At 49.7% G+C, this 14,175-nt stretch overlaps 1 protein-coding gene across 1 annotated transcript in view; it reads right to left on the bottom strand.

Moving 5' to 3' along the window:
• Nucleotides 1-7,054: 7,054 nt before the first annotated feature.
• The window catches only part of SV2B (synaptic vesicle glycoprotein 2B), a 40,232-nt gene continuing 33,111 nt past the window's right edge, over nt 7,055-14,175 (bottom strand). Inside the window, exons 8-13 of the mRNA XM_084869127.1 lie at nt 14,014-14,102; nt 12,556-12,720; nt 11,846-11,979; nt 10,198-10,398; nt 9,350-9,509; nt 7,055-8,932 (exon numbers count right to left, since the gene is read on the bottom strand). Of these exons, the coding sequence (XP_084725253.1) occupies nt 8,749-8,932; nt 9,350-9,509; nt 10,198-10,398; nt 11,846-11,979; nt 12,556-12,720; nt 14,014-14,102 (933 nt within the window). The 3' untranslated portion in view covers nt 7,055-8,748. The remainder of the gene's footprint in view (nt 8,933-9,349; nt 9,510-10,197; nt 10,399-11,845; nt 11,980-12,555; nt 12,721-14,013; nt 14,103-14,175) is intronic.

Raw genomic sequence — 14,175 nt, 5'->3', positions numbered from 1 at the left:
AAAAGAAACCCAGAAGATGGATTTTATTTTCCCACCACTTATTTCTTAAGCGACACATATCTGTTCGTATGTTTTTATTTCCATAAAAAATGTTTTAAAATTGGAATTAAACGCACTAAAATAATAAAGGAGATTTTTCTGAGTCAACGAGATTATGGATATTTTTGCTTTTCTCTGTATTTAAAAATATTTTCTAGTTTTTCTGCAATGTGCATAAATGCTACTTCTTATCTGAGAAAAATAAACTCCACTTATCAAAGAAGGAAAGAAAAGCAGACTGTCAAAAATATCTGGCCAGAAATAGCCTTTTCCTTTCTATGGAGAGCTTTATGTTATAATAAAAGTTGACTTGAAATATACCGGTTATGGCCATCTAATTGCATGCCAAATGGAAATTTAAGGCGTCATATAATGCCTGAAAAAATCTAGAAATGCTGTATTATTGTTTGCCGTAAGTCCTTCCAATGCTTTAAAAGACAGCTTTTATAATCCCCAGTTTGGAAATAAGCTAAACAAACAACAAAAATACAATGACTTTGGGGAAGACACAATGACCCACAAAAAAGATGGCAAAGAAGTTGCTTGTCATTTCAGAGTCTCCATTTAGAAGCAATTAAGCATCTGGCTGTGTGCTTTTGTTTGTGATGTCAACTACAGGGGGGGGGGGGGGCGGGAATTACATGTGAAACAGACAACAAACAGCCTCGGCTTGATCCTGTGCAGGCATTCAAGGGAACCGCTCCGCTAGATGGGCATCCTTAGAGAAGTCCGATATCGGAGAACTCTATGATGAGATCTGACCTTCTGCAAGTTACACCAGCCTCCCTGGGTCTCAGTGTCCTCAACCGTAAAATAAGGGCTTGAGAGAAATGACCTCTAAGGAGCCTCCGAGTATGAAAATCTTATGACGGAAGCCTGAGGACTGGTCTTACGATAAAATCAGTGGTGACATAACAGCACTAAGTATTCCACAACATTTTAATCTATTACAAGGCTATTGCACTTATGTTCATCTTATCCTAAGCAGCTTCTATTTGTGTGTAGGAATAAAAATATCATTATACCTATCTTGGGATTGAGACAACTGAATTGAAGTGGGTATTGAGATAATGCAAAAGAAAGTAAGGAACGACAATGTGTTCTGAAAACAGGATCTGGCATTACACGGCTGTGAGCTCCTGAGCTTTCTAGTTTCCAAGGTTTTGGGGGGGTTGTTTTGCTTTGTTTTGCTTTGCTTCTTTACCCCAGGACATTTTTTTTCCACTGATTTCCAGAGTGGGTGGAAGAGGGAGGGAGGGAGAGAGAAACATCGACATGTGCCACCTCAGCTGGGCGACTCCAATTTTCAAACAGAAAAAAAAGGGGGGGGGGGAGCTGCCCATCTGCTCAGGCTGATATGCTCCATCTCCCGCCTTGACTGAAACTTCAACCAGCCTGCAGAGGGAACATTTCAAGAAAACGCAGGAGCAGTGGAGCGTTTACCCAATCAAGGCCTCGGGCTGGGACCTTGCTCTTGCTGTCAGTCCGTGGCCTGAAATGAGTCTTGTCAGACAATATTAGCCTTTCAGTGTCCATTGTTCATTTATTCCCCCTTTGCTGGGCCACAACTTTCACAAAATTGACTTTGATTCTTTTAACTGGCTTTTGTAGGACGAGAAAGTGCAAAATTCCACAGAGTAACAAGAGAGGTGGTCTGTCTCAGAAAAGCATTAGAATAGAGAAGGAGCCCAGCCACCGTGGCTCAGTGGATGAGTGTCGACCTAAGGACCTGGAGGTCACGGTTTGATTCATGGTCAAGGGCACATGCCTGGCTGTGGGCTCCATCCCCAATATGGGGGGTGCAGGAGGCAGCTGATCCATGATTCTCTCTCACTATTGATGTTTCTATCTTTCTCTCTCCCTCTCCCTTCCTCTCTGAAATTAATAAAAATATATTTTTAAGCCGAAACCAGTTTGGCTCAGTGGATAGAGCATCGGCCTGCGGACTCAAGGGTCCCAGGTTCGATTCTAGTCAAGGGCATGTACCTTAGTTGCAGGCACATCCCCAGTGGGAGGTGTGCAGGAGGCAGCTGATCGATGTTTTTAACTCTATATCCCTCCCCCTTCCTCTCTGTAAAAAAATCATAAAAATATATTTCTTTTAAAAATTAGATTCCAGCCAGGCCTGTGTGGTACAATGGTTGAGCGTCAACCTATGACCCAGGAAGTCAACCTTCAACCTATGAACCAGGAGGTCACCGTTCCATGTTGGGTCAGGGCACACACCAAAATTGCAGGCTCCATCCCCAGTAGGGGGCGGTGTGCAGGAGGCAGCCGATCCATAATTCTTTCTCATCACTTGATGTTTCCATTGCTCCCTCTCCCTTCCTCTCTGAAATTAATGAAATATATTTTTTAAAGTATTTATGAGACAGCCCTGAACAAAAGAGCCCCGCCCACAAAACTGGTTTTCTGCCCAAACTTCCCTTCATTGCACCAGCCCTGCCCACGTGACAGGGCCACCTGCTGCTTCCGGTCCAAGGGGAGCCACTTCCTCCTCACGCACCCATTCTATTGATAAGTGCGGTTCATTCACTGCTTTTCAGTTCAGCACGTGAGGGGGTCCAAGATGGCGAAGGTGTGTGGTGGGGGGAGAGGGGAGAGGAGGACGCTGAGCCCCGCTCCGTGAGCAGAACCAAGCACCCAAGCACAGGGAGCCGGCACCCCGAGAGACAAGAGCCGGAGTGAGGCTCTGACAACCAACGAGGAAAGAGACGGAGAAGCTGGGCCCAGGGCGCCCGGAGGTGTGAGAACTGGGCCTGAGGGGGCGGCCGTCCTCCCCTGGGCCGTGTCCTACCTGCAGGCTCCCCTCCGCTGTCCCCGCCACACGGCCTGGAGCCTCGGGCCTCGGAGCACAGGGAGCGAGTGGAACCACAGGCGGCGCCACAGCCGCGGCCTCGAGGACGAGAGCCCTCATGGCAGGCTCATCCCCCAGGCGCCGAGAGCGCATGCTCGGATCCTCAGGCTCGTGCCCAGGCGCCCAGAGCGCATGCTCGGATCCTCAGGCTCCTGCCCAGGCGCCTAGAGCGCATGCTCGGATCCTCAGGCTCGTGCCCAGGCTCCCAGAGCGCATGTTCAGCTTCTCTGAGGCTCGTGCCCAGGCGCCCAGAGCGCATGCTCAGCTCCTGTCAGGCTCGTGCCCAAGCGCCTAGAGCGCATGCTCAGCTCCTGTCAGGCTCGTGCCCAGGCGCCAAGAGCGCATGCTCAGCTCCTGTCAGGCTCGTGCCCAAGCGCCTAGAGCGCATGCTCAGCTCCTTTCAGGCTCCTGCCCTGGCGCCTTGAGTGCATGCTCAGTTCCTGTGTCAGGTTCGTGCCCAGGCGCCCAGGGCGCATGCTCTGCTCCTCCCATTAGGCACATGTCCAGGCGTCCAGAGCACATGCTCGGCTCCAGGCGGCACCCACCACTACCCCCTGGAACACAGAGCCACGTGGAGGTTGCTTCTACAGGGTCGCGTTCGGGTGCAACAAACCAGAGGAAGGCTGCACAGAGAAAACTGGAGAGCCAGCAAGACCCTCCAGGGTTAGAGGGGCTGATGACCTCTGTGATTTGCGTCCCCTCCACCTCCTTAGGGTGGGCGAGAGCTCTATCCGGGTGCTCTGGCCTGCCTGCAAGGTCACTGCCCTGTATTTCCGGACACATCGCTGGCGCCGTGTGTGTAGCCCATGCATTCATTAAAGGTTTATTTAAACACACACACACACACAATAAAAATAAATAAGTGGAATTTTTTAAGCAAATGAGTCTATATGGCTTCTTCGTCACATTTATAAAGCCACACATTCAGTCTCCATGTGGCTGAGGCATTTTAGACCACAGAAGAAACTTGGGGAGTGAGGGAAGGGGGAGCAGGACCTGGGCCTGGATGCTGTGTGTCATTGTCCTGGACGAAATCTGCAGATGGCACAGTCACACTGATACAACATGGAGCGCTTTATTGCCTTTCTAGGATGTTTGCTTATCTTCTCAGAGAAGCGAGGATTTACACTCAAGAGCTTTGTGTCTTGAGCTACTCCCTGCCATCCTTCAGCAGGTGGCAATGCTCTGATACCCACAGGACACCAGCCCAGGTAACTGATGCTCAGCCAGGAGGCCTTAGACCTCCCCAGTTTTCCTGGCCCAGATGATGCAATTCAGTGGTTGAGCATCAACCTATGAGCCAGAACCGTAGTCGGCAAACTGTGGCTCTCGAGCTACATGCGGCTCTCTGGCCCCTTGAGTGTAGCTCTTCCACAAAATACCACGGCCTGGGCGAGTCTGTTTTCTTATGTGGTCACAGAGACCCCTACAGTGCCAGCTAAACCAAACACCCCTGTACAGCCAATTCCTAGGTTCCCGTAGAATTGTGACATTCAGTCACTGCTCCTCGAATCTTGTGTAACTAAAGATAACTCTGCTTTGTTTGACAAAAAAAATGCATCTGGAGTACAGAATCTTCAAAGAGAATGTGCCCAGATGGTCGTAATATTTAAGGAAATACTGTTTCTCAGTTAGGGAATGAGTAACCCCCTCTATTTTCATTGGTATGATTTTTCAAACCCCCTTCTTGGCCGTATACGGTTCAAGTTGTCAGGGGAGTTTCATGATGTAGTCATGGTAACCGTGAAGCCTCACTGTGCTACTCACCACCACCGTGCGCGCGCACACACACACACACACACACACACACACACCACTATCCACAATTCATAATTCACTCAAACTACACAGGGCACACCCAGAGTGTTGTGCCTATATGCAATTACCCAGCAACAGTACTAGTAAATGGTGAGGGACTGTTAAGCAAGCATGGGTCAAATGCCAGCCGTCTGCTACGGGGTGCCAGGCATCTCCACCTGTGCATTTAATAAACATTTGCTGAATCTAAGCCAAGATTAGAAAAGTCTCCCTATTTCAGGCCCAAGCATGTGACAATAGGTTGAAGGATGCCCTGGACCCTCCAACAAATTCTCGGGAATCATCTCCACATCCTAAAGAATAGAGAGAGAACACGGGTGTTTTTGCAAAAGCTGCCTCATCTCCCTTGACTGAAACTGCAAGAGCCCGCTAACCAGCTCTGGAGTACAGGCCTGTTTCACATTTGCAAGGTAGCTGCTGCCCTCTCGTGTTCATAAAGCAAAATACATTATAAATTCATTATAAATTCAAAATGCATTAGATTCTGGTAGAATCTAAATCCAACCTTAAGTTTTTTCAATGAATGAGCCCGCAACCTGGGTACATGCCCTGACCGGGGACAGGTCAGCGCTCAACCACTGAGCCATACCGGCTGAGCGGCTGTTGTCATTTTTTACCTTGGCAATCTAAGGGAAAAGAGGGAAGTGGAAGGTAAGAGCAGGTCAAACTGTCTCATTATCCAAAGGCCCTGTTGGGGGCGCTGTAGTAGGACATCGGTGAGGAATTAGCCCCGAGTTATAGAGAGAGCATCGCTGTAAGCCTCGTAACCCGCTTCTAGGACTACGTGTCACCTGGGACACATCCTTTAACCTCCCAAGGTCCCCATCTGCAAAATGAAGTGAAAGAAAACGATTCTCGATGCTCCTCCCCGCTGATCCTATCAACGTGGGAACCCAGAAGACCTCAGAATCGAAAAAAAGAATCTCTAGCCTCAGTGCTTAAAGGTTTGTTTGCAACGGTTTTTATTATCTTTTAATGAGCGCACACAAGGTACCAGGAGACCTTAGGCACGGAGGGGTGTCTGTGGACCGTGACCTCAGGCCCATGGGCTAAAAACACTCCACAAGTTGACACAACCCCTCGCTCGGATTATTTTCAATGAGACAAAAGATGGAAACTCTTGCATCAGGAAGTGACACAAGACAGTGGTGACCCTTAAAGGTAACCACTCCCAAACTGGGCATTGTCGAGTCCATCATGAACTGGGCACAGATGTGCTGGGCGAAGGAGAACCTCATTCCTTTCGTTCTCCACGATTCCGTTTCTCTGAGGAGAACAGGAATGCCGGACCTTCCCCGCCATCCCCTGCCCCACACCCTGCCACAGAGACTGTAGTGAAAGAAGCATTTGTCTCGGTAGCAGTGGCAGCATTTGAGAGGTGGGCACGTGTCCGACAATTCTTCGTGGGGAGACGCAGGGATGCGATGAGAATTGCCCTTGGTTGTTTAGGTGGTTGGCATACGGAGCCAGAAAGAGGGTGCAGAAGTTAGTGCTCGGACATCCAAGGGAGCTCACCCCAAAATTATTGCAGCCACCCCAACATTAACATTGAAAAAGCAATCACATTTTAGATCTACAAGATCCACCTTAAGGAGGAATTAAGGTGGCAGCCTCTGAGGGCCTTGTGAATGCCTCCTGTGCCAGCTGCCCATCCAATCCCGCTATCCCGTTGGAGAGCAATGCCACGAGGGCTGTCCCAGGAGGACGAGGCTCTCTTGTAGGAAGCTACCCACTGCACTTCCCATCCTAAGAACATGGCAAATATATTACAGCTATATTACATTGGGCCTCTCCCGGTTGACACAGCACTCCTGTTAGGGGTCGAATATAAAGCACTGGGAGAAACATTAACCCACGGTGGCGTATGTATATAGTTGGGAGTATCGGGATGGCAAGTCAGAATCCGTGTGTCTTCGCTGTACAGAAAAAATAAATAAATAAAGGTAAACAGAGAGGTGGCACCCAAGAGAAAGCAGAGGAAATATTTTAACCATTAAAACCGATCTCGGCTTGAGGGTAGAAAGGTGCCCTGGACCCTCAGTCGCTCCAAAGAACCGCAGTAAGATGGCCCTCAGCTGGCATGAGACCCGAGCGCCCCTCGAACCCTGAGCCGTCATCACTCGGTTTAAGATTTTTGGAGACTGCTGGTCGGGAAAGTGGCAGCTTGCAGTGCTGAGAGTATGGCTTATCACCTCAAAGCATGAGATCTTCAGGCTGCCGCTCACAGCCAGCGGCTGAAGTCCATAACTCACTGCCCCTCCGTGCAGGACAGTTCTCACGCATATATCAGCCTTTTCTCTGTCGTCCATTGCTGACCCCTGCCAACGTTGTTTGTCCTGCCCCCAATTCATGTTCCAAACTGGGTCTCAGGATGGAGTCCCCTTGGTGCCCTCAAGGACAACATATTTGGCATCCATGACACTCCCTACCATCATGTCAATGGCATCTGCTTCAAAAGTCCTGGACCAGCCTGACCGGTTTGGCTCAGTGAATGGAGCATCGCCCTGCGGACTGAAGGGTCCCAGGTTCGATTCTGGCCAAGGGCATGTACCTTGGTTGCAGGCACATCCCCAGTAAAAAGTGTGCAGGAGGCAGCTGGTTGATGTTTCTCTCTCAATGTTTCTGACTCTCTATCCCTCTCCCTTCCTCTCTCTGTAAAAAAAAAAAAAAAAAAAAAAAAAAATCAATAAGATATATTTTAAAAAAGAAAATAAAAGTCCTGGACCAAATAAATCCAATAACTTATATACTTATAGGCATAGCCCATGGACACGGGAAATGGGGTAGTGAAGACCTGGAGGGGTGGGGAGGGGCAGGGAAGAGGGAGGCAAACTGGAGGGAAGTGGGAGATGGGGAAAAAAGAAAAAAAAATCCTGGACCGAAACACAAAGCATAGATTTCCCACGGGACCACATCTGGATCGTGTCTTGGTGTGAAAAGGGAGAATTTGCACTTTGGAGCACTGTGGGGACCTTTCCCTTCTCCCTCCATCCCGCATGTTGTCTGCCGTGTTCGATGCTCACCCACAGACACCAGAGGCCATGGAGCACATCCCATGTTGGTCTGGGGGAAGCAGCGAAGTCAAATGCCAGGACCGCAGACAGGGAGCCGGAGTTTCACAAGCCATCTGCGTGAGAGAGGCAAGCATCCGCCTATACGAACAGATGTGCCTAGATCCCACGCACGGACTGTGTGATGTGGGTCTGCCAAGCAAGCAGAATGGCTATAAGAAATTGTGCTTGCGTTGCGTCCCCTCGGACCCAATACCCTGGGACCTCCGTCCCCGAGTCCTCCCCAAATATGGCTATAATTGCTAGCAAATGTTTGCAGATACCGTTTCTGCAAATGAAACCCAAAGAGAGTATGTACAAAGTTAGTTCACAGGTTACCTATCCCGTTAGGTTTCTTTGTCTAAATCAAAAAGGGAATAAGTATATTCCTTCAATGTATGGTCCAATCCTCCAGAAAAGCTCAGGACAATTGGGGTAGGGAGTAGGTTTCTATAGATAATGCTCAAATATTCGTTGTTCTATATCGGCGTATCTTCCCCGTGATTGTGCCAATATTCAGATGGAAACTATGATACGTGATTCTTTTTCAATGCAAAAAAAAATAGACCTATCCTGTACTTGGAGCCCAAAATGTATATACGATGACGCTAACGTGTTGCCCAGGCAACGTGTTAGGTCACGGGGCTCCAAAGAACTTTACGAAGGAGCTTGAGTGTCCTCGTGCTCACATTCACCTTCAAGTGCAGAGACGTCCTTGCACCTCTTGCTTAGCATGCAGCCCCCCTGGAGGGTGTTCCTCCTCCTTCCATGATTACCAGGGCAGCTCAGGACACCCCAAACCAGTCACCTGAGTCACCAATATCTTAAAGCTGAGATGGGTCCTAGACTAGGGGTCGTCGCCGCAAAATCAACATCTCCTCCGGGGCTTCCAAAGTCCTCAGGGCGGTGACGGACAGGAAGTGTGGATGCCCCGAGGGTCCCCCCGGAAAGGTTCTTCCGACGTCTCCTCTCCCCGCGGCTGGTTCACATCAGCACCTGCTCTCGGGTCTCTGGCAGCCGGAGAGCAATCAGGCCGCCCCCGACGAGGGACGTGGCGGCCAGAAGGATGGGGACCACTTTGGTGATCCCAACAAAGGAAGCGAAAATGGTGTTTCCCAGGATGGCTCCAAATTTGCATAATCCATTGAGGATGCCAAAGGCGGTTGCTCTGTAAAAGAAGGAGAAAGTGCATGCTGACAGACAGGAACTAGACTTCATTTGAGGAGTAGGACTGCTTTCTTTCTTTCTTTCTTTCTTTTTAACATTGTATTGATTTTTTTACAGAAAGGAAGGAAGGGAGAGGGAGACAGAGTTAGAAACATCGATGAGAGAGAGACATCAGTCAGCTGCCTCCTGCACACCCCCTACTGGGGATGTGCCCGCAACCAAGGTACATGCCCTTGACTGGAATCGAACCTGGGGCCTTTTAGTCTGCAGCCCCCACGCAGGGGAAACTCAAAACCCTAAGAAACGTTCAGTCCATGAGCTCCAGGAAGATCAAGGCGGACCCAGGCAGGATCGGGGCAGGTGGACGTCTAGCTAAAGTTCACACAATCCCAGGAGGAGCCCCGGTGGGGGGACTGACCTCTGGGTGGTGGGGTACAGCTCCACGGTGACCACGTCCAGACCGTTCCAGGCCGCGATGCTGGCCCCGCAGAACAGGCACTGCCAGCCGATCATCGCAGACTCGCTGTTGCCGAAAAACAGGAAGAAGCAGCAGGCCGCGGAAATCAGCATGGAGCCACCTGTGGAGGGAGGGAGGGAGGGAGGGAGGGCACGGGCCCAAAGAAACATGAAACCCGTGACTCAGACGAAATTGTTACCCACACCCGTTGCCCCATCTCCCATCCTCAAGTAACAGGCCCATCTGGCCCAGCCGGTGTGGCTCAGTGGTCAGCCTACGAACCAGGAGGCCGCAGGTCCGATTCCTGGTCAGGGCCCATGCCTGGGTTGCAGGCTCCATCTCCAGTAAGGGTTTTGCAAGAGGCAGTCGATCAATGATTCTCTCTCATCACTGATGTTTCTCTCCCTCTCTCCCTCTCCCTTCCTCTCTGAAGCCAATTTTGCTCACTCAGTGATGAGAGCATCAGCCACTGGGGTTCAATTTCAGGTCAAGGGCATGTATTTCTGTTGCAGGTTCAATCCCTGGCCCTGCTTGGGGCACAAGTGGGGGCAACCAACTGATATGCCTCTCTCACATCAATATTTCTCTCTCTCTCTCTCTCTCTCTCTCTCTCTCTCTCTCTCTCTCTCCCTCTCTCTTTCTCTCTCTCTCTCTCTCTCTCTCTCTCTCTCTCTCTCTCTCCATCTCTCTTTCTCTCTCTCTCTCTCTCTCTCTCTGTGGTTTCCTGTGCAAGATTTCTTTTAAGAAACTGTAAGGAAAAAAAATGCCACCGCACGCCTGAAGTCACGGCCTTGGCCCTGACAACTCACCGATCATCTTGAGCCTCCCGATCCTGTCCATGAGCAGCGCGGAGATGATGTTCCCGGGCAGGACAGACAGGCTGCCGAGGAAGCTGACCAGGTAGATCAGGAAGTCGTTGTCTTGCTCCAGGTCCATGTGGCAGCCCTCCTTCTGATCCAGAAAGGTCGAGTTGATAAAGCGACAGTCGATGAACTTATGCTCGTAGAGGTCTGGGGAGAGAAGGAAACCTTGGGCTCGTGTAAAGCGGAGTAGGGATGGGGGCGAGGGGATCAGGGCAGAGCAGGGGTGAAGTAGGGCTCCTTCCATGGCTGACCTGCACCAGCCTCTCGCCACCAGACAGTCTCTAAGTCAAGGCTGGCGCTCGCCAAGGTGTGGATGGAGCGAAAATCCTCTACAAATGCAATGACCTGTTCAACTCTGATCGGGGAGAGCAAATGAAAGGAGCATTCACCCTAACTGGTTTGGCTCAATGGATAGAGCATTGGCCTGTGGACTAAAGGGTCCCAGGTTTCGATTCCAGTCAAGGGCATGTACCGTGGTTGCAGGCACATTCCCAGTTGGGGTTGTGCAGTAGGCAGCTGATGGATGTTTCTGACTCTCTATTCCTCTCCCTTCCTCTCTGTAAAAAAATCAATAAAATATATTTTTTTTAAAAGAAAGAAAGAAAGGAGCATTCACTGAGAGGCTTGTGTAAATACATCATCTCTCGAGCCACGTGGTGATCCTCTGAGGCTACCCAGTTTACAAAAGCCAAGGACAAAAGAATTCGATCCAGTGAGTCGACCACCCCAGAGCCCATATAGAAACCTGAACGTTCTTCAAAATAAAGGTAATTTGGTCAGTAGCTTTCTTTCGGGATGGGGTGCAGGGGCCAGAGCAGGGGAGATGAATGGGAGAGCACAGAGGATGTTTAGTGTTTGCAGGGATCCCCCTGTTAAGAATATGCAAACAGTGCCCGGCTGGTGTGACTCAGTGGTTAGAGCGTTGGCCTGTGCAGGGAAAGGTCGCGGGTTCGATTCCCAGTCAAGGGCATGTACCTGGGTTGCAGATTCCATCCCAAGCCCCAGCCGAAGCACATGTGGGAGGAAACAAATGGGCATGTGAAAAGGTAGGCCACATTTTATTTATATATATATATATATATATATATATATATATATATATATATATATTTTTTAATTTTTTTTGACTTTTTACAGAGAGAAAGGGAGAGGGATAGAAAGTTAAAAACATCCATGAGAGAGAAACATCGATCAGCTGCCTCCTGCACACCCCCCACTGGGGATGTGCCTGCAACCAAGGTACATGCCCTTGACCGGAATGGAACCTGGGGACCCTTGAATCCGCAGGCCGAAGTTCTTATCCACTGAGCCAAACCGGTTTTGGCGGTAGGCCACATTTTAATCACAAATAAGAACGCATAGAACTCATTATTATTGCACATGTGATAAGACGGGTGCAGATCAATGAAATGCCTTGGGAAAGACTGTGCAACGCACCTGCATGGTACCTGGGGCGGGAACCATAGCTCCGACTTAAGGCTTGGCATGGCTATCTGTGAATACTTCACTGCTCCTAACGCTTATGACTATTTTGGATCTTAGTCAAGACTAGTCCACCCCCATGACAATTTCCCCGCCCTGCCCCCATTCCTACCTGTGTTATAAAAGATGGTGGATTCAATGGTGCAGTTTTTGAAATAGGTATCCGTGGATGTCACATCTTCAAAATAGCACTCATCAAAGAACGTGTCTTCAAAGAGAACGTGCTTGAAATACATCTTTGTGAACCTGTGGAAAGACATTTTGTTCCTGAGAGATCCCTCCGGGGGGAAAAGGAGCCTTGAGAGCAAAATGAAGACCACAGAAAAGCATAAAAAGGGATAACTACAAACCAAAGGTGCTAACATATGACTTTCAGCCCAGGGAGCCTAGGACAGTGGTCGGCAAACTGCGGCTCTCGAGCCACATTCGGCTCTTTGGCCCCTTGAGTGTGGCTCCTTCCACAAAATACCACGGCCTGGGCGAGTCTATGTTGAAGAAGTAGCGTTAGAAGAAGTTTAAGTTTAAAAAATTCGGCTCTCCAAAGGAATTTCAATCGTTCTATATTGATATTTGGCTCTATTGAGTAATGAGTTTGCCGACCACTGCCAGAGGAGCTAAGGGATGACTGGGAGCCAATTTGACAAAGGCAGGGCCTCCCAGGGAATTGGAGGGTCTCTGGCAGCCGTGGGAAGTTGTGGGACCACCATATTCTTGGAGCTCATTTCCCCCGCCATGAATTCCTATCTGTCCAATGGCTCTCTTCCAAGCACAGACCCCCTGGACCACCAGCTGATCCGGGGACTGCCTGAGTCCCTCACATACTTGTCATTCACAAGCTTGCCGTGCTGGTGGATCTGGTTTTCCATCGTGAAGTTGATAGTGGCACCGAACACGTGCTCGCCGAAAAACACCTTCATCTTGGACTTGTATTCTTCCTCTTGGAAGTAGCGGATCATGTCGGGGAACCAAACGGTCAGGCCGTAGTAACTGGAGCAGAGAAGACAAAAATACGTGAGCAAATATTATCATCTCGTGAGCAGGATCTGCATTCCTCATTTGAGGTAGATAACGCCCCTTTTAAACGTATTATTATCGTCTGCTACTAGAAACGCTCATCCATGCATGTCAAACTCAAAGACTAACACCAAATCAATGAGGCGTGTGGCCCGGGGGTCACGAGTTTGACATGGGTTGCTCTAATCAGATAACATATCCTAGTAACAGATCTATGGGGGGAAGTTCATTACTATCTCCCTAGATGCGGAAAAGGCATTTGATGAAAAACAACATTCATTCCTGGTGAAAAATACCAATAGATTGGGACAAATGAAACGAACAGTCCAACCCACTGGTTTGGCTCAGTTGGATAGATTGTAGGCCCGAAGCCTGAAGGGTCCTGGGTTCAATTCCAGTCAAGGGCACACACCTCAACTGGTTGCAGGCTCGATCCCCATCCCTGGTTGGGATGCATGTGAGAGGCAACCAATTGATGTGTCTCTCTCACATCGATGTTTCTCTCTGTCTCTCCCTGTCCCTTCCACTCTCCATAACATGTAAGAAATGCATCTCTCAGCTCAAAACGCAGGGTTCTGCACCAGCCCAGCCACTCCGAGCCTCTGGACAGCGTGGGAAGGCTGAGAGGCAGCTCCAGGCCAGAGCAAAAAGGTGGCTCCAGCCGAAACCAGTTTGGCTCAATGGATAGAGCGTCGGCCTGCGGACTGAAGGGTCCCAGGTTCGATTCCGGTCAAGGGCATGTACGTTGGTTGCGGGCACATCCTCAGTAAGGGCTGTGCAAGAGGCAGCTGATCGATGATTCTCTCTCATCGATGTTTCTAACTCTCTATCTCTCTCTCTTCCTGTCTGTAAAAAAACAATAAGATATATATATATATTTTAAAATCTATAATAAAAAGGTGGCTCCAGCCAGAGTGAAGGCGGTACCTGCAGCCAGAGTATGGAAGGCCCATTCTTGCACGAATCTTCGTGCATTCTGACCCAAGGCCCAGGGAGAGGGACCTTAGAACAGAATGCCAAGAGCAGCACAGGTATGCCGCCGTCACCAGCAAAACTGGCCTGAGGCTGAAATTCCCCCTGCGGCCTGCCTCCCTGTGGAATTCCGATGACAGGAGTAAAAAATCTCACTATAGACTTGACTAGAGCACCTTGCCTGTTATTTGCGGCTGAAAACACCAGTCCTATTCAGACTCCTAATCACCATCCTCAGTTTAGAGATGAGGCCCGTGACGCTCAGAGAAATCAGCACATTGAGTAAGAACGTACCTTAGAGCCATCGTGAACCAGACCACGGCCAGAATCAGCGTGTTCATCCGGTAAGGCCCCAGCAGGCAGTACTGAGCGTTATCCCAGACCTGGAACCCACACCAGACAACGGGGGTTAAAGGCAGGAACCGGGACTCAGCAGAACTCATTTCTAAGGGATCC

Source organism: Pipistrellus hanaki, assembly GCF_964339955.1.
Source record: "Pipistrellus hanaki genome assembly, chromosome: 21".
NCBI lineage: Eukaryota > Metazoa > Chordata > Mammalia > Chiroptera > Vespertilionidae > Pipistrellus > Pipistrellus hanaki.
The sequence above is the reverse complement of the archived record's forward strand: the minus strand, read 5'-3'. Positions and strand labels throughout refer to the sequence as shown.